A 22,121-nucleotide genomic window follows, 5' to 3' on the forward strand; every position below is an offset into this window, starting at 1 on the left:
AAACCATGACTTGTAAACTGAGTCGTAGGCTACTGAGGAAAAGCAGAGCAAGCTCCTGGCAAAATTACTTGATCAAACAACATTTTTGGATGTCACATAAAATCAGTGGCACACAGTGTGAAAGAGCAATGGCTGTCCGGAGTGAGTGCTAGCAGACAATGGGCTTTATTGTTGAATACAAACCACTTGTGGCAAGCTTTGTTCATTGTTGATCCAGAAATGTATTCCATCCCTTCTTTCCTAATAACAGATTCCTGATTTTGATCCATGCACCAAGGTCTCCAGTCTCAGGCAATTAATTACAAGTGGTCTAAATCAATCATGACCAGCCCATTTTCCACTCTCCCAGTCTCCCTTGCTGTTTATTACATGAGATCCGGTTCTAGTCAATGAAATATGACAAGTCTGCTGAGGGTATTTCTATAAAAAGTTTTGGTTTTGTTTTTTCAGAAAATGGATATACATGCTGGAATCCCCCGTCTTCCCCCTTCTTCCTAACTTAACCATGGTCATGATGCTTGGGCAGCCGTCTTGCTGATGTGAAGCAACCAGCATAAAGTAAAAGCTGAGAGAATTCTAGAGACACCACTACTGACATTATGTCAGTGGCTGCTGCTGCTAAGTCGCTTCAGTTGTGTCCGACTCTGTGCGACCCCACAGATGGCAGCCCACCAGGCTCCCCCGTCCCTGGGATTCTCCAGGCAAGAACACTGGAGTGGGCTGCCATTTCCTTCTCCAATGCATGAAAGGGAAAAGTGAAAGTGAGGTCGCTCAGTCGTGTCTGACTCTTATCGACGCCGTGGACTGCAGCCTACCAGACTCCTCCTGCCATGGGATTTTCCAGGCAAGAGTACTGGAGTAGGGTGCCATTGCCTTCTCCACCTTCCAACCTTCCCATTACAATACACAAGTAAATGGTACTGGATTAGTGATCATTGAAAGCATTCCTACTGGGTGCACTACTAATGTTTCAGGCTCGCCACATATTTTCCAAAAACACAGGAGGGAAATGTACCTGCTGACTTTTTGTTCTATTTCTTACTGAATTCCTGATTAAATGACTGAGCTTCTGGCTTCCAGTTGGGTTCAGCCATGGTGAGGCCCAGTGGAGAAAGGAGAGGGAAGAGAATGAGATCAAGGCATTTAGTCCTTTGGTTTCCTGCCTGTGAGCCTCTGTGGGTTGGATGTATCCTCTAGGGACCACTGGTCTTCCCAAGGCAGCCAGCCTACCCAGTTCTCTCCCTTATAGTAAGCCCCTGGACCCTACCTTCAGGCCTATTCATAGTAACAGCTCTGCTGCTGCTCATCCAGGTTACTGCACCATCCCTTGGGTGCTCCTATACCCACGTTTGTAAGTAGTCCCTTTGTAAATAAGCTTTGCTAAAATGATACTGTTTTGAATGTGCCATTATCTCTTGGTACGCCGATGAGATTTAAAAGAAAACACACACACAACTTGCATCTGAACACCAACCACACACGACTATATTCACAAAGACCAGCTGTCAGGCAACAATCTGGCTCCTGATCTCGATATATGCAGAAACAAATAGCAAGAAGAGTCAATGCCCTTCATTCATGCCTCTCCAACTGTGCCTTTTCAGAAGACTGTGGAGACATGGACAGAAAGTAAAAGACACTGTTGAACTAAGTATGCTGGCTGTTGAGGCTAAGATATTCACATGAGGTTCTGAAATAAGAGATGAGATACAGCATCCCTTTGTGGCGCCGACAGCTCTTTGCTGTAGGTGGCTGGCTCACTCAAGAAGCATCTCAGTGGCACATTCAGATCTTGATTATCCTGAACCTTTGGCTTCAGGGCGAGACTATAACCATTTTCATGTTGAGAATATTAAGAATTTTTTTTTGTTTTTTGTTTGTTTCTGGGGATATCAAGAATTCGAAGATGGAAGTATGGTGGCAAGGCTCAGCCCTTTGAGAATATATTTCTTTCCCTGCATTTGAAGGTTTTCTTCTCTTGGCAGAGAAATAAATCAATATAAAGGCAAGCAGTGGAAAAATTAAAGACAGACTATAAACCTTCAAATCATCAGACCAAAATACAAACACATGTGTGCTCACACACACACACATCAAGGAAAACAAAAAAAATACACATGTAAACATAGAAAACAGAGGAAGCATTAAAGTAGGAAACACAGCGGAAGATAACATAAGTAAGCATGATACATGTTATATCAAGAAATGTAAATAAGGATAAACCCATCCTTAAAAAAAAAAGATTCTCTCATCAGATCATAAAACAGCGTTCTATAGAAGAGAGACATCTTTACCAAAGTAACTCAGAAAAGTTAAAATATAAACCAAGGTATACAAGAAAACATCAGGCATGTGTGCTCAGTGGCTCAGCCGTGTCTGACTCTTTACAATCCCATGGACTGCAGCCGGCCTGACTCCTCCGTCCATGGGACTCCCCAGGCAAGAATACTGGAGTGCGTTGCCATTTCTTCCTCCAGAGGAACGGTTACCATCAGTCAAGGTCAGATTCAAAACAAAATTGCTAAATGAGAGAAAAGGAAGTTAAACGTTAGAGACATTAAGAATCTAGTTTTTGGAAATCTCTAGGCACCAAATAGCATAGCTTCAAAATCAAGAATAGGATATGAGCATATGTATATTATACATACATATGCTGTATGTATAACAATATACATACAGCAAATGCAAACAGAAATTTGGATAAGACACAAGTACATTTTAATCGACTTCATCAGCTCATGACCTAGTAAGAAACAAAAGATAAAGAGAAATGTGGGGAATCTGAATATTAACTAGTAATTAAATATGATAGAACATGAGGTACAAAAATCTCAAATAAAATACTACCAAATATAAATTAACAATACCTTCAAAGAATCATCCATTGTATCCAAGTAAGTTCATTCTAGTAGTGCAGGAGGTTCAATATTAGGGAATCTATAATAAAATTGACCATATTAACAAATCAAAGAATGGGCTTCCCTGGTGGCTCATTGGTAAAGAATCCACCCGCCAATGCAGGAGACACAGGTTCAGACCTCAATCTGGGAAGATCTCACATGCCGCAGAGCAACCGAGCCCGTGAGCCACAGTTACTGATCCTGTGCACTAGAGCCCAGGGAGCCGCAACGGCTGAACCCTGAGTGCCCCAGAGCCCGCACTCAGCAAGGGAGAGGCCCACGCAGCGCACCTGCAGAGCAGCCCCCACTTGCTGCAGCTCGAGAAAAGCCTGTGCAGCAACAAAGACCCAGCACAGCCCAAAATAAATAAGATTATAAAAATAATAAAAGCAACTGGCTGTTAAGTGTTAACCACTATTATGAAAAAAAAAAAAATACATCAAACGAAAGCTGCATAACATCTCAATACGTGCCAAACAAGGCATTTGAAAAATGTCCGGTATCAATTCCTGCTTAAAACAAACAAAACCTTGGGAATTCCCTGGTGGTCCAGTGGTTAGGACTCCATGCTTTCCCTGCTCTGCCTGGGTTCAATTCCTCAGGGAGGTAAGATCCCACAAGTCACACGATGTGGCCAAACAAAAAAATAACAAAACTATAACCGAATAGCTAAATTACATATAGATGATGTGACTGAAAAATGTACTACTATTACAGACAAGAGAATTCACGATGATAGCAGTTTACAGAGGTTAATATACAAAACTCAGTAGCCTTTCTTTACATACGTTAAAAAAATACAATTTATCAGCAAATATAATAGAAATTACAACAGCAATCAAAAAGATAAAATATTCAGAACAATATTTAAAAGACATATAAGGGCCTCTATGAATATTATGCAGGGAACATTCTATACTGAGCTTTATACTATACTGAGCTCTATACTATACATAGCAAAACCCAATGTTATAAAAATGTCAATGTTCAATTAATGTGTCAATTCAATGTGATTCTAACTAAAATACAGGACTTTTTTTAGGGGAGAGTTTGTCCAAAAATGATATGAAACTCAAATGAGGAATTAAACAAGGAGCCTGGAAAGCCCTGAAAAAGAAATGTAATACAATGGAGCTACATCTATCACATAATAAAACATATTACGAAATTATACTTTGTAAAGCAGTTTGGTACCCAAAGATGAAATAGACAACCTAGTGGACCAGAGTAGAGAACCAGAAACTGATTCCAGAACATATGAGAATTCAGTTTCTGTTTAAGGTGACATTTATATTAAAAGAAAAAGGTAGTAGGAAAATTTATCAACTGGGGGAAAAAAGAAAATGGAAATCCTATACAATTCCTTAAAGTAAATTCCAAAAAGATAAAGGATTTATAAATTTAAAATAAGATCATAAAACTCTAGAGAAAAAAATAGGTGAATTTATCTGTAATATTATGACAAAGGAATGTAATACACAAACACCAGGATGCCTAAAGTAAATATTTAAGAAATTTGACTACAGAAAAATGTAAAACTTCTGTATGATAAAATATACTGTCAACCCAGTTAAAAAGCAAACCAGGATTAAGTGCCACATGTGTGACAGACAGAAGGGCTTCTTTCCCTAATCCTCAAAGACAGAAAACAACAATACAAGTAAAGAATATAAACCTGTGATTTAGAGGGAAACACAAATGGCTTATAAGAACCTCAATTTCACTCAAATTAGAGCAATGCAATTAAAACAGTAAGATCTCTTGTTGGTTTCTCTCATTAAATTGGCAGAGATCAATAAGTTTGATAACCAGGGAGGGTGCCAGGGAGGGTGTTGGGAAACAGGCACGCTCAAATACTATTGGTTGAGAGTAAAATTGGTGCAACTTTGGGGAAGGCGATTTGGCAGCATCTGTCAAAACCCTTTGACCCAGAACTCAACTGCTCAGACTTTCAATTCACAGACCTAAACTAAAAAGTCTTCCTGTTTAAATAAACAAGAATGTTGGAGAAATGTGCTTGAAGACAGTCCCCTTTTCCTGGGTTTCACTTTCTACAACCTTAGCTCAGTGGGTCTCAATCTTTGATGTGCATCAGAATCAATGGAGGGATAGTTAGAACATAGAACATAGGTTGCTGGGTCCCCGCCGCCTGAGTTTCTGATGCAGTGGGTCTGGGGAGGACCCAGGAATCTGCATTCTTAACAAGTTCTCAGGTGATGCTGGTGGCTGCTGGCCTGGGAGTCACACCTTTAGCCTGTTACTCCTGAAGGTAATGTTATCTATCTCTGTGCTTTCATTCTGCCTGGTTCTTAACTTCCCATAAATAAATGGCATCAGAGTTTTTCTTCTTTGTGCTTGGTTTCTTTTACTAGACATACTGTTTTTAAGATTCATCCCTATCATTATATGAGGCCATTGTTTGATTTATTGCTGTGTACTATTTCATTGTATGAGAAATTGTAATTGTTTTCACTCACCTACTGGACATTTGTGTTATTTCCATTTTCAAGCTGTTATGGACAAAGCTGCTGTAACACTCTTGTGTCTTTCAGAGGACAGAAGTGCTTTTTTCTCTTGAGAATAGATGGAGCAGTAGAATTACAAGATCATATAGTTTAGTCTTAGTAGGTATTGCCAAATTATTTTCCAAACTGATTGTATCAATTCACTATCACACAAATGAGGTATAGCAAATCTGGTGAAATCTCAATCTTTCCACATTTGATACTTTTTAAAAAATTGTCTTTTTTTTTTTTTTTGAGCGACTAACACTTTCATATTATTATTAAAATTTAACAAAGCTGTTGATAGCTTATGGTGAATGATGTCAGATTTGTGGTCTCCAAAGAAGATTTAGCTTCAGGATCAGGGACAAGGCTTGATCACTCAGAGCTTTTGTGTGGCAGAAGTTTTATTACAGTGAAAAAGGACACAGAAAGCTTCTAACATAGACATCAGAAGGGGGACAGTGCCCCCAAACATTATCCTTTTAATCTTCATCTTTCCGATGGAAATGAATCAATTTTTTATTTAAAAAAATATTTATTTAAGATGAGGTTGTTTTTTATTTACCTAAAATTGGGTGGTCTGTGGATGCTGAATGTTTGAGAAACTCATGGGACTCCCCTAAGTATTCAGAAATTCCCTGAGGATGTGTGGGTATGTTTCTGTCTATGCATATACCATAGTCACAAATGGATGCTGCTCCAGACCCCACCCTTCTTGCCTTGGAACAGACCCTTCATTTCCCTACCAACAGGAAGAACTTACTTGTGATCCCAGAGGAAGATGTTTCTCATCATCAGCAAACATCTGGGGAACATCTGGTGAGCCCATCCCAGGACAGGGAGATGCTTTTCTAGAGAAAACACATCACTTATTTGATTCTTTTTATTCTCCTATATTTTCCCTTTTTTCCTTCTCTTCCTGCCTCCCAAATCCTATCAACCACTGGGCTCCCTGCTCTAAGCCCTGACTCCAGCCCTTGCCAACTCCCTGCTATGGTCTCTGTTCTGTCTGGTTTCCCTCATACACAGCCCAGCAGATGCAAACTGAGACAGCCAGAGACCCTCATTAACTCTAGGGCTCAACCCTGCCCAGTTCCCTGATCAGCAGGCAGCGTCTTCTAGATCCTAACTCAAGGAATGTTGAAGGTGATGGCATTCTCAGGTCTAATGTCCCCACTTCACAAACTGGAAGACTTGAGAGAGAGAGAGACAGATAGACACACACAGGAAAGGAGAACTCCTGGAAGAAACGATTCCTTGGGACCAGCAAGGTCTACAACTTAGCAGACATAGGAGACAGTGCAGCTAAATATTTGAGGTGGGTGGGAGTGGGTGGGTGGCCACCTGCCTAGAACCCCTAAGGGCTGAGTCACCTCCAGCAAAGGACACTCAGCTCTGTAGCTTTTCAACTCCTTCCAGGGCTGTCTCAGCCACACCCAGAGCTTCAACTTACTGGGTGTCTTCCATCCCCACTTCCAGCCTTGACCTCTCCTTGAGCCCCAGCTCTTGATAGACATTTACCCCATGGACACTTTATTCAATACCTTTTTTGTTCTTAAGCAGCACAAGCAGAACGGATAGTCAGGTATGGTCCCTGCCCTCCCAGTGCTCACAGACAACTCACATGGAAATGCATAAAGAAGCCATAGAGATATATGATAAGTGGGTGCAAACCAGACTGGAGATTAGCATCTTTGGAAGTTTAAACCAGGATGAGCAGGTCACACCCCAAGAACTGACTGCTGGCAATCAGGGCTGGAGTGCGGTTATCAAGGGTGTGGGTTGGGAGTGCAGAGGTTAAGGGCAGGACAAACTTAAGAAGGTATAGAACAGAACACCGCGTGTGTAAATTAAACTACTGTGCGGTTGTACCGATGTTACAAATAAAAAGACATACATTAAAGACATGAAAATGGAGCCGCGGGAAGGGAGTGGGGGATGGGAGTTTGAAGAGAAAGAGGTGAGCCTGCAAAGGTGGGGCAAAGGCCTGCTTATTCCAGCTTTGTAGGCCCCATGGAGTTAAGACTTCATCCAGAAGGCGCTGGGACATCACTGGAGGGTGGGCTCCAGCCATCCAGACATTTCCCCCTGCAAGCCCCCCAGGTAGGCACATTCAAGGCATCCAGGAAGAACAGGGGCCGCAGCTTCCCCCAAACTCATTCTTTCTTGGCAAGGTAAAGGGCGGGCAGACCCCTCCTGACCCCCTCTACATTCACATCTGTGGCTACAGGGGCCCTGCCACCACCTCTACCTCAGATGCCATGCAGTCAGCACAGGTCACCCCACCCCCCACCTGCAGTTAGGTAGAAAGGAATCCTGAGGGCTGGGCTAGTCCCAGACAACATTCATCTAGGACAGTCAGAGAAAAACCCAGAATGCAGCGGGAGCCGGACTGGGAGGGGGAGGGTCAGGCTCCCACAGAAGGCTCCCTGGAGGAGGCAGTGCGAGCTGAGAGGCCTTAAAGGAGATGGGATTCTGGTAAGCAGCAAGAGGGCCGGAAGGCGTTCCAGGCGAGAACAACACCTGCAGCAAAGGTGCGGGGGGAGAGACGCTCAGGGCAGGCGTGGTGGGTAGGGTCTGACCACAGCGGGTGTCCTGGCCCAGAACTTGCTGCCCGGGCACGCACACGCTTTCCCTGGTGCAGTAATACTGTGAGAGTTGGCCCCAAGTCAAGAAAGGCCTTGGCGGGAGCAGAGCAGGCAGTGGGCCATTTTAAGTGGCCAGGGTCTGGCTCAGAAGAAACTAGAACTTTTTCTTTTCTTTTTTTTTTTTCAAGAAAGGGATCTGGTAGCGGTGGGGATAGTGTAGGCTGGTTCCAGAAACCCCTAGCTCAGGGCTTCTGCAGAGTCTCTGGCTCCTGAGCAGAGGTGAAGGTCAGGACCAAGGATGACCTTCTCCCCCACCCCATTATCTCTACTCACCCACCTCACCCACCTCTGGTTCTTCTCCAGGTTATACTTTCCATGCGGATCTGCGGGGAGCGGGGGTAGGGGGAGGTGATAGGAAGGAGGGTGAGGAAGGAACTTTTGACGGGAATACAGTCAACTGCCTCGGGCGAGGTTGGGGTCAGGGCGTGTAAGGGGCCAGGGCTCTGCCACCGCCCGGTGGCCTGACAGACGCTGAGCGCCGTTCTGGGCCTCAGTCTACCGATCTGTAAACGGGGGCCGCAGGGAAAGGTATGGACCTTCCCGATCCTGCTCTGCCGGCGGGGAGCGTCGGCGACTCTCGGAACCTTTGCGGGAGAGGGCCCGGAGGAGGGCAGCGGAGGGGGCTGGGGGCCGAGAGCGTCCGCGGCGCCGGCGCAGGGTCAGAGTCCGCAGGGAGGCCGGCGACCGCCGCGCCGGCTCGGGCTGGAGCGGGGAGGGGCGGGGCCTTTGGGGCGGGGAGGGGCGGGGCCTCTGGGGGCGGGGCGGGGCGGCGGGCGGGAGGCCCGGCGTGCGTCAGCGCCGTGAGTCCCGGAGTTTTCCACTGACGAGGAGGGCGGAGCGGCGGGCGGGGCCGGGCTCAGCCAGTCTCCCGCCGCCGCCGCCGCTGCCGGACGCGCAGAGCGAGGGGCAGCTGGGCCGAGTGCTGCCCACCGAGGGAGCTAGCGAGAGAGCGAGCGAGCGCGGGGTCGCGGCGCAGGGGGCGTTCCCGACCAGGACGTGGGTCGCGGCGGTGCCCTTGCCCAGCGTCCGGACCTCAGGTCAGCACCGGGGGCTCCGGGCCGGTGGGACTGGACTTTGGGGAGGGGGCGTCCCGCATGGAGGGCGCTGCCCCCCAGCCTCTGACATTTCTCCCTCGCCACTTTGAGAGGGCACCGGGGCGGGGACAGCCCGGTCCCGGACGGCGCGCCGCGGCCGGAGTCCGGAGCCCGGAGCCCGGGAGACGACAATCGCAGGTTCTCTGCTGCCCTCCCCCCGCCCCGTCGCCGGGACCCCAGGCGGTCCCGGCGCTCCGAACGCCGGGCGGGTGGCGGCAGAGCCGGGGTTGCGCGCGGGTGGCGGGGTGGCGGCGGGCGCGCGTCCGCGGGTGAGTTCCCTTTTGACCCAGTTGCCTGAGAACTTTTCAGAAGTTCCTCGCGTGGCCGGAGCAGGTGACATTTGTCGCCTTCCTCCTCGGGCAACCCCCGAGGGCGGGTGCCAGGGCTGCGGCTAGTGCCGGCGCTCGTCAGGGAGGGAGTTGGAGGGATGATCGAGGAATGAGGCTCCGTGAGTCACGGACCCCGGCAGGGGGGGAGGGGGAGGAGAAGGGATTGTGTCGTACGCTCACCTGTTTGTCAGTCACCGTCACACGCAGAGGCCACCGCTGTGAGTCATGGGCGCAGCTAGCCGCGGGCACCCTCGGGCACACGTAGGCTTCTCCCACGCAAGTCTCCCTCCCCAGCACCTACTTCCTCCCGGTCCTCAGTTTCCCCTCCCCGGGGGCCCTTCCACTGGCAGGACACTGTTGAGATGCCTACACCACTAAGTGTGGCAGCCGTCACACACTTAGTCACTCAGGCTCCCCAGCGCGTCACACACACAGCCCACACTCCTGACACAAGAGGGTCCTTCCCTGGCTCCACTGCCCACCCGACACCTCCACTCAGATGTCTCACAGCCCTCTCGAGAAGAGCTCATCCCGTATCCCCAGATCCTCAACATCACTGCCTTTTTTGGTCCCCACCTCCAGAAGTCACCAGGTTTCCTTCCCCTTTCTCCTAAGCCTTTGGCTTGTCTTCTCTCACCCACCTCTGGCAGCTCCGTCCAACCTGTCACACCCCCTCCTGTCCCACCCCCTCCTGTCTCGTGCTGAGCCATCTTTTTAAAATGCAGATCTGCTCCTGTCACTCCCTACTTCAACCCTTCAGTGGCTTCCTGTGCCCTTAGGCTAAAGCCTGCTCTGTCAGCCCTGGCTCCCAAAGTCCCCTCCCAGGCAGCCCCTTCCCCTCCATCTCTCTGCCTCTTGCTCCTCAAGTCCCTCAGGGCTCCTGTGCCCCCCTCTCTCTCTGGAACTTTCACTCCATCCCACCCTTTCCTGTCTTCACTCCCAGCTGTACCCCTTCCCGCCCTCCATTCCAGCACTCAACAGGGTTCATAACTCATTATTCTATTCCCTAGTAAACTCAAAGCTTCCAGAGGGGCACTGTTGTCTGTGTCTTGCTCCCTGTATTCCCAGTGCGTGACACAGTGCTTGGCATGTCATAGGCACTCAATAAATATTTGTTGAAAGAATGAATGAATGAATGAATGAATGGCAGTGAAGGGGGCCTTGCTTAGGTGGAGGAAGCAGTCTTTGCCAGGTGCCATTACCCTTCTGCAGGAGCAGTTGCCTCATGTAGCCAGCAAACATTTGGCGTCGCCTCCCCAGTGCCAGGCCCTGGAGGCCAAGGCTGAGGAACTGTCCTCTCCCCCTGGGGGATGGGTTGGGAGGGATGGGGATGTACCAGGGCCTTCTGCTTGCCCCCTCTGGGCTGCCATGGCTGTTCTAGCCAATACCCATGGGGGTGTGTGGTGCTCAAAGGTGTCCTCCTCTTCTCCCAAGAAGTAGTTCCTGGGGGCCTGGGGTCATATGACCCCAGGTATTGGGGAGAGCTGGCCTGGCCTGGCCAAGGCCTGGGGCTCTGAGGTTAAAAGACACATTCTTCAGATTCCTGACAGAGGGTGGAGGCAGCTGAAGGTGCCCCTTTTCCAATACCAGCTCTGACATGGGACTGGGGCATTGGGACTGCTGAGGTCGAAGAGGAGTTGGTGTGACTTTTCAGAGGCCTGGGGATTCCCGCCCCTTAAACAGCCTTTGTTTGCTTGGTATCCAGGGTGAGGTGGCCTTCCCTCAGGTCACACAGTGTGGCCTGAGTGTGTAGATAATTGTGGCGAGGAGGGAGGGAGGCACCCCCCCTCCTCGTCCTGGACTGTCAGCTCCTGTGAGTGGTGACGGCAGGGAGGGCCTGATTCTCAGAGCCCAGGCAGATCCCGGAAGAAGCCTGGTTCTCTTTGATTCAGGGCCTGTCTCCTGGGCTCCTCGGGGGTGTGGTGTTTCTGTCTGGGCCAGCTCCTGGGAATTGCTTTTCCTTCCTCCAGGACCCTCGGAGGGGGCTGTGCTCACCCTGGGAACAGTGCCATGGTCGGTAGGGATCTTGATTCCTGGGTAGCTGTGGAGGGCCCCTCCCCCACCCTCTGACTCACTGTCTGACACTTTTCTTGGACTCTTCCACTATCTTTCATTCCTTTTCTGACTTGGCCTCTCCTTGTCTCTGGCTGAGTCTTTTGGTCTCATCTGCCTCTGCCTCTCTCAGCCTTTGGATTCCCAGGTGGGGCGGCCGAGCACAAGGTCCAGAGGCTCCTCCTCGCCGCCACCCCGGGTCAGGGAGGACATGAGCCCCCATTTCCAGGTCTGCAGATTTCGCTAGGTGCTCCTCACTAGGAGGTGCGCCACGGCCATGGCTCCCCTGTGTCCCCATCTGCGTCCCTGGAGTTTACGACCCTCTCCCCTTCAGCTCCCATTCTATAGACATCCCTGAGCCAGAGCCAGGGTGTCTGGCTTGAACGGGCTTCCCTAACACTCCTTCTACTTGTTTACTATTGGGGAACCTCCTGAGATGCCTGTGTTGGCACTGGCTGGCAGCCGGAGCTTCCTTTTCCTGCCCTCGGAGCTACCCCCTCCTGGGTGCTATTCTTGCTAAACCCTCAGGCACAGGCTGGGGGATGGGCATGTCCGCCCTCATCCCTGCCCCAACTAGCTGTGACCCGAGCAGGAGCAGGGCACACTGACCAGTGGCCCCCAGAAACCCCATGTGCCTAGATCGTCCCTCTGTGTGTACTGCAGCGCCAGCCTGCCTACCTCCGATGGTCCTCAGGAGCCTTCTCTGTGCCAGACTATTCCAGGCACAGGCACAGTGCCAACCAGCAGAGAGGCCTTCAGCCCGGCACGAGGGAGATGAGCAGTGAGGCGGTCACGGGAAGGAGCCATAAGGGCTGTGATGGGGGAATCCCATGGCTCACGGAGGCCCAAAGAGGCACGTAGTGGGGAAGAGGAAGGGTGTCAGGGAGGCCCTCTGGGAGATGACTTCTTAAGGGGAGTGAGGCTGGGTTCCAACTTGGGCAAAGGCCAGGAGTGAGAAGGTCATGCCTGTTGGGGCAACTGCAAGTTCAGCTGGAGTATAAAGTGAAGGGGGTGGGAAGAGTCTTGCATGATGAGTCTGGGGGCTAGGCATACTTCAGCCTTTTGGAATTGTGGACTTGATCCTAAGAGGGTGCCCCTTAGGGAATGATTCTCTGCATGGAGATGGTGGGCAGACACTTGGTGTAATAAGATCATTCTAGCTCCAGGGTAGAGTGGCTGCAAGGAGAGGGCAGGAGGATCAGTGGGACAGAGACGTAAGGGTAAGAGACTTTCAGAATTGAAGGTGACATGTGTAAAATGCACAAAGTAGATGAATCTTATGTGTGCGGTGAGATGTTTTAGACACCTGTGGAACCGCCACCCAGACAACACAGAACATTTCCAGACACTACTACCCCCTCCCGGCCCTGGGAAAATTCCCTCATGACTGTCTCCAGCTGATGCCCTTTTCCACCCCGTGGGTAATCACGATTCTGACTTGTCTCATCAGCGATTGGGTTCGCCTTTTCTTCAGCTTCATTCACATGTAATCGTGTGTCTGGTTTCTGTCACTCACCATGCTATCAGTGAGAACCATCTCTGTCATGTGTATCCAGGAGCTCGTGCCCGCGCCCCGCCCCCGCCCCCGGTGTAGAATGACACATTCAGCAAGCATTTACCACTCTTCTAAGAACCTGACATGGACTGATTCACGTAAACATCCCAACCCTATTCGGTTGTAAGACCAATTGAAAACCCAGAGAAGTTAAGGAACTTGCCCAACATCACCCAGCCAACTGATAGCCACGCCAGGGTTCAAATATGAGCAGTATGGTTCTGGAGCCGAGGTTCTCTTCACACTCTGCTGGGCAGCCTCTGTGATAGCTGCTGTGTCGGTGCCTGGCCTTGTGTGGATCGGATGAGCTAATGTGTACTTGCAGGACTGGGTGACGGGATGTGGATGGAGGACGACAGGAAGGAGTTGAGGATGACTGCAGGTTTCTGGCTTGAGTAACTGGGTGGGTGGCAGTGCTGTTACTAAGATAGGGAACACAGGAAGAGGAACAGATGGCATGGGGAGGTGGGGAACAGAGACAAGGGGTTCGATATGGGGCCTGCAGAATTTTACGTTTCTAAGGGGTGGCCAGGCAGAGACCAAGTGAGCATTTGGTTTGAGGGAGTCTTTGGCTTAGGTGTGTGACTAGGAAGACATTCAGCACCCTTTAGGCAGCATCTGGAGTTGGGGAAGAGATGGGATCTCACAGTGGGATTGTGATAAGGACAAGATCCTTGGGTGTGGTTTGTCGTGTGTGTTTCTGTGTCTGGGTGCCTCTGGGCTCTGCACGTGCACTAGTGTGTGTGTGTGTGTGTGCACGTGTGTGTGCATGCATCTACCTCTGGGCCATGAGTTCCCCCATCTCCTGGGAGAGTCTTCAGGTCAGCTGAGAGCTGGGTGGTTTTTGTTTGTGGTTTGACCCTGGGAGAGGTGGGGGGGTGCCAGGCCTGAGAAACTATCTGCTGAGAAGCCCCCGGAAACACCTGTGCGTCCTCTTCCCCTGGGCTCAGCATTGTTGCAGGGTTGGCAAGTCGCGGAGCTTCTCTTGCTGCTCTGGTGCCTATGAGGAGAGGCTGTCCCTGGGATGAATTTTACCCAGTAAGTTGGTTTGACAGCACACCGCCTAAGTCTGGGATCCAGGGACTTCGTGGGAGGCTAGGCCAAGGGGTGTTTCGAAAGGACACCTGAGCAGGGGAGATTGCCAGCCTTCTGGTTGGCTTTTCCTGTTCGCTCTTGCTTCCTGTGCTACAGTGGGGGAGGGGCTCCCAGCACGGGGGCCTCCGCGCCGTTTCCCCTTCCTCCTGGTGGCCTCCTGGGGCCCAGCCCTGTGTGCTCGGGGTAGCTGGGCTCAGCCCTAAGGACCGAGTCCTTTGGGGATTCTCAAACAGTGGAAGAGGCTGTTAGGAGGAGGAACCCCAAGTCCCCTTCCCTCGGGTGAGGCCAGCCAGGCTGTGAGAACCTCTGGTTGTTCTACTGAGGAGGGCTGAGACCCTTAAAGGGGGACAGCAAACGGTGTGTCCTGGGGTGCTCCAGGTCACCCGACTGCAGAGAGGAGGAACATGGAACCTCAGCGTGGCTGGTCAGTTGGCACTCCAAGAGGGTTTTTGTTTTTTAAGGGGAGAGCATACTTTCCCTTGAAAGTTAATTCAAACAGGGTTAGAAATTGGAGCGGAAGGCAAGATGAAGGTGAATTTTGACGATCAAACAGGAGATATTAAAGAGCCATGAAGCCCAGGTGGCTCTGGTCCCACAGTCAGGCCTGGAGGCAGGGGACTTCTCCTGTGGGCGGGGGTTTCTAAGGGAAAGTCTGAGCAGCTCCATCATGGGAAAGTTGTGTGTTGGAAATCAGGGGTGGTGTCCAAGCCAGCCTGTTCCCTGGAGTGCCCTGGTCAGCCTGGCCCTGAGCAAGGGCCTGTCACCAGTGTGTGCAGGGCGGCGTGTCTGTGGGTGTGCTAGGAGGGAGGAGGAGGAAGCAGCCACTGTACGAGGGCCCTGCAGGCTGTCGGCATGCACCCGGCCTCACACACACAAAGGCACACAGATGCAGCCGTGTGAATCACCCAGCCAGTGAGTCAGCCCCCGGGATTCCTGCAGGGGAATGAGCGAGGCCAGGCTGAGGTCTGTCGGCCCATCTGTTGGTCTGGTGTGTGCGTGTGTGTAGGTGGGTTACAGTAGGTAGTGAAGGGGAAAACGGTGGTGGTGCAAGTCTGCAAGCGCCAGGGTGAGGGTTTGAACCTCCATCCAGTGCAAGGCAGCCCCTGGAGTCCTGGGCATCCTTGGGGGGTGGTGGGAGAGGCAATGACCGGGCCTGGGTTGCCCACCTCCTGCCCTCAGGCCCGCCACCTAGAGCTCTCCCGTTCTCATTCCAGGCCGGCTGTGCCAGGGCCCCAGAGCACCCTCGCCACCATGGCCGGGCTGCTGAAGCGGAAGTTTGACCAGCTGGATGAGGACTCGTCCTCGCTCTGCTCGTCCTCCTCCTTGTCCTCCTCGGGCCACCGCTCCCCCTCCTGCTCCCCCAGCTCCTCAGTCTCCCCGGCCTGGGACTTGGATGAGGAGAACCCTTGGGATCAGCTGCCCTTGCCTGACCGTGACTTCTGTGGCCTCCGAAGCTTCACTCGTGAGTCTCTCTGCCCTGGGAACCCCATCGCACCCCTCTCTCCTTCCTCAAGATGAAATGGGGGGGCCCCTGATGAAGTTGTCCCGGCCTCTGGAGGTTGTGCCCCCCCCCCGGCTTCAGCTTCCCTGCTTGGCTCCCCAGCTCGTCCACTTCCTGTCCTACAGAGGTCACTCGGGAATGCCGGCTCCAGCGACATTCACCTTTGACCTTGGGACTCTCCAGCTTGGAGTCATCACGTTCAGGGCAGGGCTCCTTGGTGGCCCCGGGGCCTTCCCGCCCAGCTCTGCCCCTCAGTTCCAGTTTCGTTTCTCCCAGCTGGCTCCCTGTCCTCTACCAGCTGCCCTGCCCAAGTCCCACACCCCATGCTTCTGTGCTGCAGGGCCTGTCAGGCCGGTCCCTTACCTGGCAAAATGCTGTTTGGCTTTGCTTGAATACAGTGAGAAGGTTTTTTTCCCCCAGTTAGTTTTTTAAGTTTACATGATTCTGATTTCAAACTGACAAAGAGGCCCTAGAGTGTTTCTCCACCTTATTTTTCATTATTGCACCCCCTCAACACCAAGGAGCACATGCAGACATTTTTTCTCTGATGATCACCACCATGATGTCTTAATACCACAGATCTGTCTATTTATGGACTATATGCAGAGCTGTACATTACACATGAAAAAGTATAATTTTTAGCAGATACAATCTAATAGTACATTAACTGACTAAAGTACTGTGAGTTTACTGTAGAAATACAAGGATGGTTTAATACTGTAAAATCTATTCATATAAATTTACCAAATGACTATGTCAGAGGAGGAAAAATATGAGAGCTGCTGTTTGATAACATGTAATATTCCTTCTGGCAAAAGGAGAAGAGGATAGCAGAAGATGAGATGGTTAGATAGCATCACTGAGTCAGTGGACATGAATTTGAGCAAACTCCAGGAGATAGAGAAGGACAGGGAAGCTTGGCATATTGCAGTCCATGGAGTTGCAAAGAGCTGGACACAGCTTAGTGACTGAACAACAACTACAACAATATTCCTTCTAGATAAAACCCTTAGGATGATAAGAATAAGTAAATTCTACCCTAAATGATAAAAAATACATGTTTCAACCCAAAACCTGGTATTAGGATTGCTGAGGAAACACTGGAAACAGTCCCACTAAGTCAAGAGCCAGCTGGGGGCACTGTCTGTCACCACTGTTTGTTAACATCATTCAGGAAGTGCTAGCCAATTCAGTTAGCAAAGAAAAAGATAATTAAATGCACTTGATTAGAACAGGCAAAATTGCCATGATTTGCAGGTGGTCGACTACATGATAAATTCAAGAACAGGTATATAGAAAACCTATTAGGGAATTCCCTCAGGTAGCTGGGTACAAAATTAATATATTAAGTCTAAATATACAGCATTGCCAAGGTTTGATTATTTTATGGTAACTTCTTACGGTTCAAACTAATAAAATCAGTAGTATACAAATATATGTATTGAATATGTCCATACATAGCTTACTAGTTGACATAGTTAATAACTTATAAAGGATAGTAGACCTTTCTGCGGAGAAGGCAATGGCACCCCACTCCAGTACTCTTGCCTGGAAAATCCCATGGGGGGAGGAGCCTGGTGGGCTGCAGTTTGTGGGGTCACGAAGAGTCGGACACAACTAAGCGACTTCACTTTCACTTTCATGCGTTGGAGAAGGAAATGGCAACCCACTCCAATGTTCTTGCCTGGAGAATCCCAGGGACGGGGGAGCCTGGTGGGCTGCCATCTATGGGGTCGCACAGAGTCGGACACGACTGAAGCGACTTAGCAGCAGCAGCAGCAGACCTTTCTGAGCTTGTTGCAAAATGCAGAAGTGATAAGGGAAAAGCTCAATATACTTTTGATTTCATAAACTTTAGAAATTATTTTGTAAAACCCCACAAGTAAAAATAACTAAAATATTTGTACACATAGGTTAGACTGGTGATTAATGTCTAATATATATATAAAGCTCCTACAAATCAATACTTTACGAACTATACAGGGACTTCCGTGGTGGTCTAGTGGTAAAAACTCTGAGCTTCCACTGCAAGGGCACACGTTGGATCCCTGGTCTGGGACTAAGATCCTGCATGCCTTGCAGCACAGCAACCCCCACACCCCCCAAAAAAAGAATTTTAGAAGACAACGAAGGGGACCTGTAAATGGCTTCTAAAGATGGGAAAGACGTTTAATCTCGACACATGCTCTCATTTGGACTAGTAAATAATGAGCCGGTGTCGACACAGGGTGACGTTGGACTCTTACAGCACCAGTGTTAGCCAGGCTGGCTCCTGAACTCAGACCCATTTCTCTTCCGGGTGGGGTGGGAGGGTTGTGAGCAGAGATAGTTCAGCACCACTTCCCGGGGGTTAGGCCCTGCTTCACGGAGAACTAACGCCTGCCCCTCCCCTGCCTGTCTTCCAGCCCTGTCCATTCTGAAGCGGGCTCCCCGGAAGCGCCGAGGCCGAGTGGCCTTCGATGGCATCACCGTCTTCTACTTCCCGCGGTGCCAGGGCTTCACCAGCGTGCCCAGCCGTGGCGGCTGCACCCTGGGTATGGCCTCCCGCCACAGTGCCTGCCGCCGCTTCTCCCTGGCCGAGTTTACCCAGGAGCAAGCCCGGGCACGGCAAGAGAAGCTGCGCCTACGCTTGAAGGAGGAGAAGCTGGAGGCGCTGAGATGGAAGGTGGGGAGACTCTCTCCATGGCCCTCACCCTCGGGCTGCTCTAAAGTCCTAGCCTTGGGGGGATAAGGGTGATAGTGGTTGCCATCTTACTACTTCTGTATTTGGGAGGCCCATGGGGCTGACTGGTTTGATGAGAGTCTGCTGCCGTATTTTCTGTAGGCACATGGGTATAGAAGGGCTCCTATTGCAGGGCCAGGGGGCGTGGTGCCTCAATCTGCCTGACCTTACTGGGGAGGTGGAGTAGATGGGACACCGTGGCATCAGTGTATCTGTCTGTCTCGGGGAAGGGGTTTGTCCATGAAGTGGGGAATGAGGCAAATAGGAGACCTCTTTCTGAATGCCCTGAGGGCGTGTTCTTGGCTGTCCCATTCACTACGGCATCCACAATGCCCAGCCCAGAATACTCGGGGGCATTTATTAAGTGACCGAAGCTGTGGGGTCATGTCAGCCTCTCACGTCCCTCCTCATTCCCCTGGACACAGCTTTCGGAGACTGGGGTGCCCAAGACAGAGGCCAGCCTGCCGCTCACTGTGGACGCCATCGATGACGCCTCTGTGGAGGAGGACTTGGCACTGGCTGTGGCAGGCGGCCGGTTGGAGGAAATGACCTTCCTTCAGCCCTTCCCGGCCCGGAAGCGCCGGGCTCTGCTGCGGGCCTCAGGTGTGCGGAGGATCGATCGCCAGGAGAAGCGAGAGCTGCAGGCCCTGCGCCAGTCCCGGGAGGACTGCGGCTGTCGCTGCGACAGGGTCTGTGATCCTGAGACCTGCAGCTGCAGCCTGGCGGGCATCAAGTGCCAGGTACTGGGGCTCGGCAGGGCTGGGAAGGCAAGCCTGGGTCAGGGACTTCTCCGCGCTCCACCGGATCCTCACTGGCACCTCTGTTTTCTTTACAGATGGATCACACAGCGTTCCCCTGTGGTTGCTGCAGGGAGGGCTGTGAGAATCCGAAGGGCCGTGTGGAATTTAATCAGGCTCGAGTTCAGACCCATTTCATTCACACACTCACCCGCCTGCAGCTGGAGCAGGGGGCTGAGAGCCTCGGGGAGCTGGAGGCCCCGGCCCAGGGTGGCGCTCCCAGCCCCGGCGAGCAGGTCCTGGCCTCTGCGTTCCCCCTAGCCAAGCCCCCTGTGAGCAGCGAACTGGGAGACAACAGCTGCAGCAGCGACATGACCGATTCGTCCACAGCCTCAGGCACCAGTGAAGCCCCGGATGGCCCTGCCCACCTGGCCCTGCCCAGCCCTGGCTTCCAGCCTGGCGTGGATGATGATGGCCTGGCTCGTATCCTGAGCTTCAGTGACTCTGAACTAGGTGGACGCGAGGAAGAGGAGGAGGATGGGGGTGTGGGCGGCCTGGACAATCTCAGCTGCTTCCACCCAGCTGATATCTTTGGTACTGGTGACCTCACTGGCCTGGCCAGCTGGACCCACAGCTATTCCAGTTCTAGCCTCACGTCGGGCATCCTGGATGAAAACGCCAACCTGGATGCCAGCTGCTTCCTCAATAGTGGCCTTGAAGGCTTGGGCGAGGGCAGCCTCCCTGGCCCCTTGGTGCCAGCCAGCACGGACGCTGGCCAGAGCAGCTCAGTGGACCTCAGCTTGTCCTCTTGCGACTCCTTCGAGCTGCTCCAGGCCCTGCCAGACTATAGTCTGGGGCCCCACTACACCTCCCGGAAGGTGTCTGACAGCCTGGACCACCTCGAGGTGCCACACTTCACCTTGCCTGCCTTCTCTCCCCCTGCGGACGCCAGCACTTGCTTCCTGGAGTCCATCATGGGCTTGACTGAGCCCGCTGCCGAGGCCCTGGCTCCCTTTGTGGACGGCCAGTTGTTTGAGGACACCACCCCAGCGTCGCTGGTAGAACCTGTGCCTGTGTGAGGGTTAGGGTGCCTTTTCCCGGCCCCAAGAACCCTGTTGCTGCTTTGTTGTAATTTGGGGGCTCCCCAAGGTCTGTATGTAATGGTCCCCCGTTGGCTGGCTCCCCTGTGGGCACTCCTACTAATTTTCATGCAACACTCTGGATTGATTTATTTATTTTTGTAATTTTCTACGCTGAAGTGGGGGTGGGGGGCGCACTTCCCCTTTCAGTTGCCTGGTCCCCCTACGCCCACACCTTCTCTTCCACATCCATGGCGCATGCCAGGAGTGGGAAGAAATGTGGCTTCCCTGGAGCTTTGCAGACTCCTTTTCCATCTTGTATGATGTTCCTAAGCCTGAAGACAGCCACACTAGGCTGAAATCAGCCACCTCTTATGGTTTCTTCTGCCACCCTGAGCCCTAGACTCATGGGTGATTGGATCCTCTGGACTGTGAAGACTATAATTTATTTCCTATAATTTATTTGGAGACTAGGTGGTTGGCGAGCAGTGCTGGGGTCGGGGGTGGGGCACAGGACCTTCCCCACCACCCACAAAGTCCCTTTGCCTGATAGTCCTGCAACCGTGCCCTTGCTGGGGCTTCGGTGTAGACCAGGCATGGGTTTGCGCCCTCTGTCTAACGTGCAGCAGCCCTGCTGTGGATGGCTAAGCAAGCAGGGGCAGGGGCTGGGCTGGGCTGGGCTGATCAACTGTGATCAAAACCCTGTTCTGCTCCACACATGCCCCCCTCCTTCCTGTCCTCTGCCCGTCTCTCCCCCTCCCCCCGCAAAGGCTGCAGCTTTTATTCCAAGGCCGTAAATGTAGGAGGGGGAAGCAGGAGGCCTAGAGAGGGTAAGGGGCTGCCTCCGGGCCCACAGTAGGCCCTGGACCACTCAGGACTTTCCGGGCACTGCACCCCAGCCTAGTCCACCTGCCCGCACCCTATGGCCAGTTGGCCAGGGGCAAGGGGGGCTCCTTATGGCTTTCATGCCCTTTGTTTGCTGATGTTGGATTTTGCATCATAATTTCTGTATTGTCCCCGAGTATTAGAACTATAATTTATTCATTTTTCTTCTGTGTCTGTGCCAAGAAGCCCAGGCTCTGGGCCTGCCCTCCTGCCCAGGAGGCCTTGCCAGCCTGCGAGCTTGTGGGAACACCTTGTACCTGAGCTTATAGGTACCAATAAAGAGGCTCTATTTTTAACAGCGTGGTCTGCATTTGTGGAGCTGGGAGTACAGTACACAGGAGGCGGTGAGGTGGGAGAGGGAAGGGCAGATAGGCCCTGCCCGTCAGTATGCACACGGAGGCTGCATCGGGGATAGACATGGGGGACACACAGGCCCTCTTTCCAGGCCAGCCAGTCAACTCAGAGACGGAAAGCCAGCTAGAAGAGGCTGGCCAGGCAGATGAAACCGTTGGAGGGGTCCCCTGGGTGGTGGTGGGGAGCACCAGCAGAGCAGTCTTTGGGGACCGGGCTGTCTGCTTGGGACAGACACTCGCCCACACCAGGCTGTGGCCAGGCCCTGAGGGTGAAGTCATCCGCTCTAGGTGAGGGCGGGTAGTGGGATGTGGCTGGCGCAGGCCCTGTGTGGGACTGAGTGGCAGAGGTCCCCAGGGACTTGAGCACCGGAAGCTGCAAAACACCCATCTGCACCAGCCAGACCTGTCTGACCTGTCCCTGGAAGCCCGGGCCAAAGGCCAGACGAGCAGGCTGCACCCTGCCCCAAGGAGCCCCAGTCTGGGGGCTGGAGGAGCAAGGCTGACCTCAGCTCTAGGAATAATGATGATTTATACAAGTGCTGGACAGAGGAGCCTGGCGTGCTGCAGTCCATGGGGCCACAAAGAGTCGGACCTAGCGACTGAACAACAACATGTAAGTGCTAGGAGGGGGCACCAAAGAGATCTGACTTGGGTTTCCTTTTTC

The 22,121-nt window shown here is 51.8% G+C and overlaps 2 protein-coding genes and 1 long non-coding RNA gene across 5 annotated transcripts in view; 1 reads left to right on the forward strand and 2 right to left on the reverse strand.

Annotated features, from left to right (window-relative positions):
- Window positions 1-1,461: 1,461 nt before the first annotated feature.
- On the reverse strand, window positions 1,462-8,774 carry LOC120867806. 3 transcript variants are annotated; one of them, XR_005722023.1, is made up of 5 exons: window positions 8,342-8,764; window positions 6,171-6,258; window positions 5,378-5,473; window positions 2,868-2,937; window positions 1,462-2,521 (listed from the first exon to the last, which is right to left on the reverse strand). It is a non-coding gene; the product is annotated as an uncharacterized LOC120867806 (long non-coding RNA). The 3 variants fall into 3 exon arrangements; XR_005722022.1 differs by lacking the exon at window positions 5,378-5,473 and having other exon boundaries at window positions 8,342-8,774; XR_005722021.1 differs by having other exon boundaries at window positions 2,868-5,473.
- A 143-nt stretch (window positions 8,775-8,917) lies between these two features.
- CSRNP1 (cysteine and serine rich nuclear protein 1) lies at window positions 8,918-21,400 on the forward strand. Its single transcript, XM_040246201.1, has 5 exons — window positions 8,918-9,092; window positions 15,395-15,642; window positions 18,087-18,346; window positions 18,829-19,143; window positions 19,239-21,400. The coding sequence occupies exons 2-5, from the start codon at window positions 15,432-15,434 to the stop codon at window positions 20,217-20,219; spliced, it is 1,767 nt and encodes a 588-aa protein (XP_040102135.1). The 5' UTR covers window positions 8,918-9,092; window positions 15,395-15,431; the 3' UTR covers window positions 20,220-21,400.
- Window positions 17,438-22,121, reverse strand: part of TTC21A (tetratricopeptide repeat domain 21A) — a 39,980-nt gene continuing 35,296 nt past the window's right edge. Inside the window, exon 31 of the transcript XR_005722024.1 lies at window positions 17,438-17,474. The gene's annotated coding sequence lies outside the window, so the exon portion shown is untranslated. The remainder of the gene's footprint in view (window positions 17,475-22,121) is intronic.

This window comes from Oryx dammah, unplaced genomic scaffold (assembly GCF_014754425.2).
Source record: "Oryx dammah isolate SB20612 unplaced genomic scaffold, SCBI_Odam_1.1 HiC_scaffold_9, whole genome shotgun sequence".
Taxonomy (NCBI): Eukaryota; Metazoa; Chordata; class Mammalia; order Artiodactyla; family Bovidae; genus Oryx; species Oryx dammah.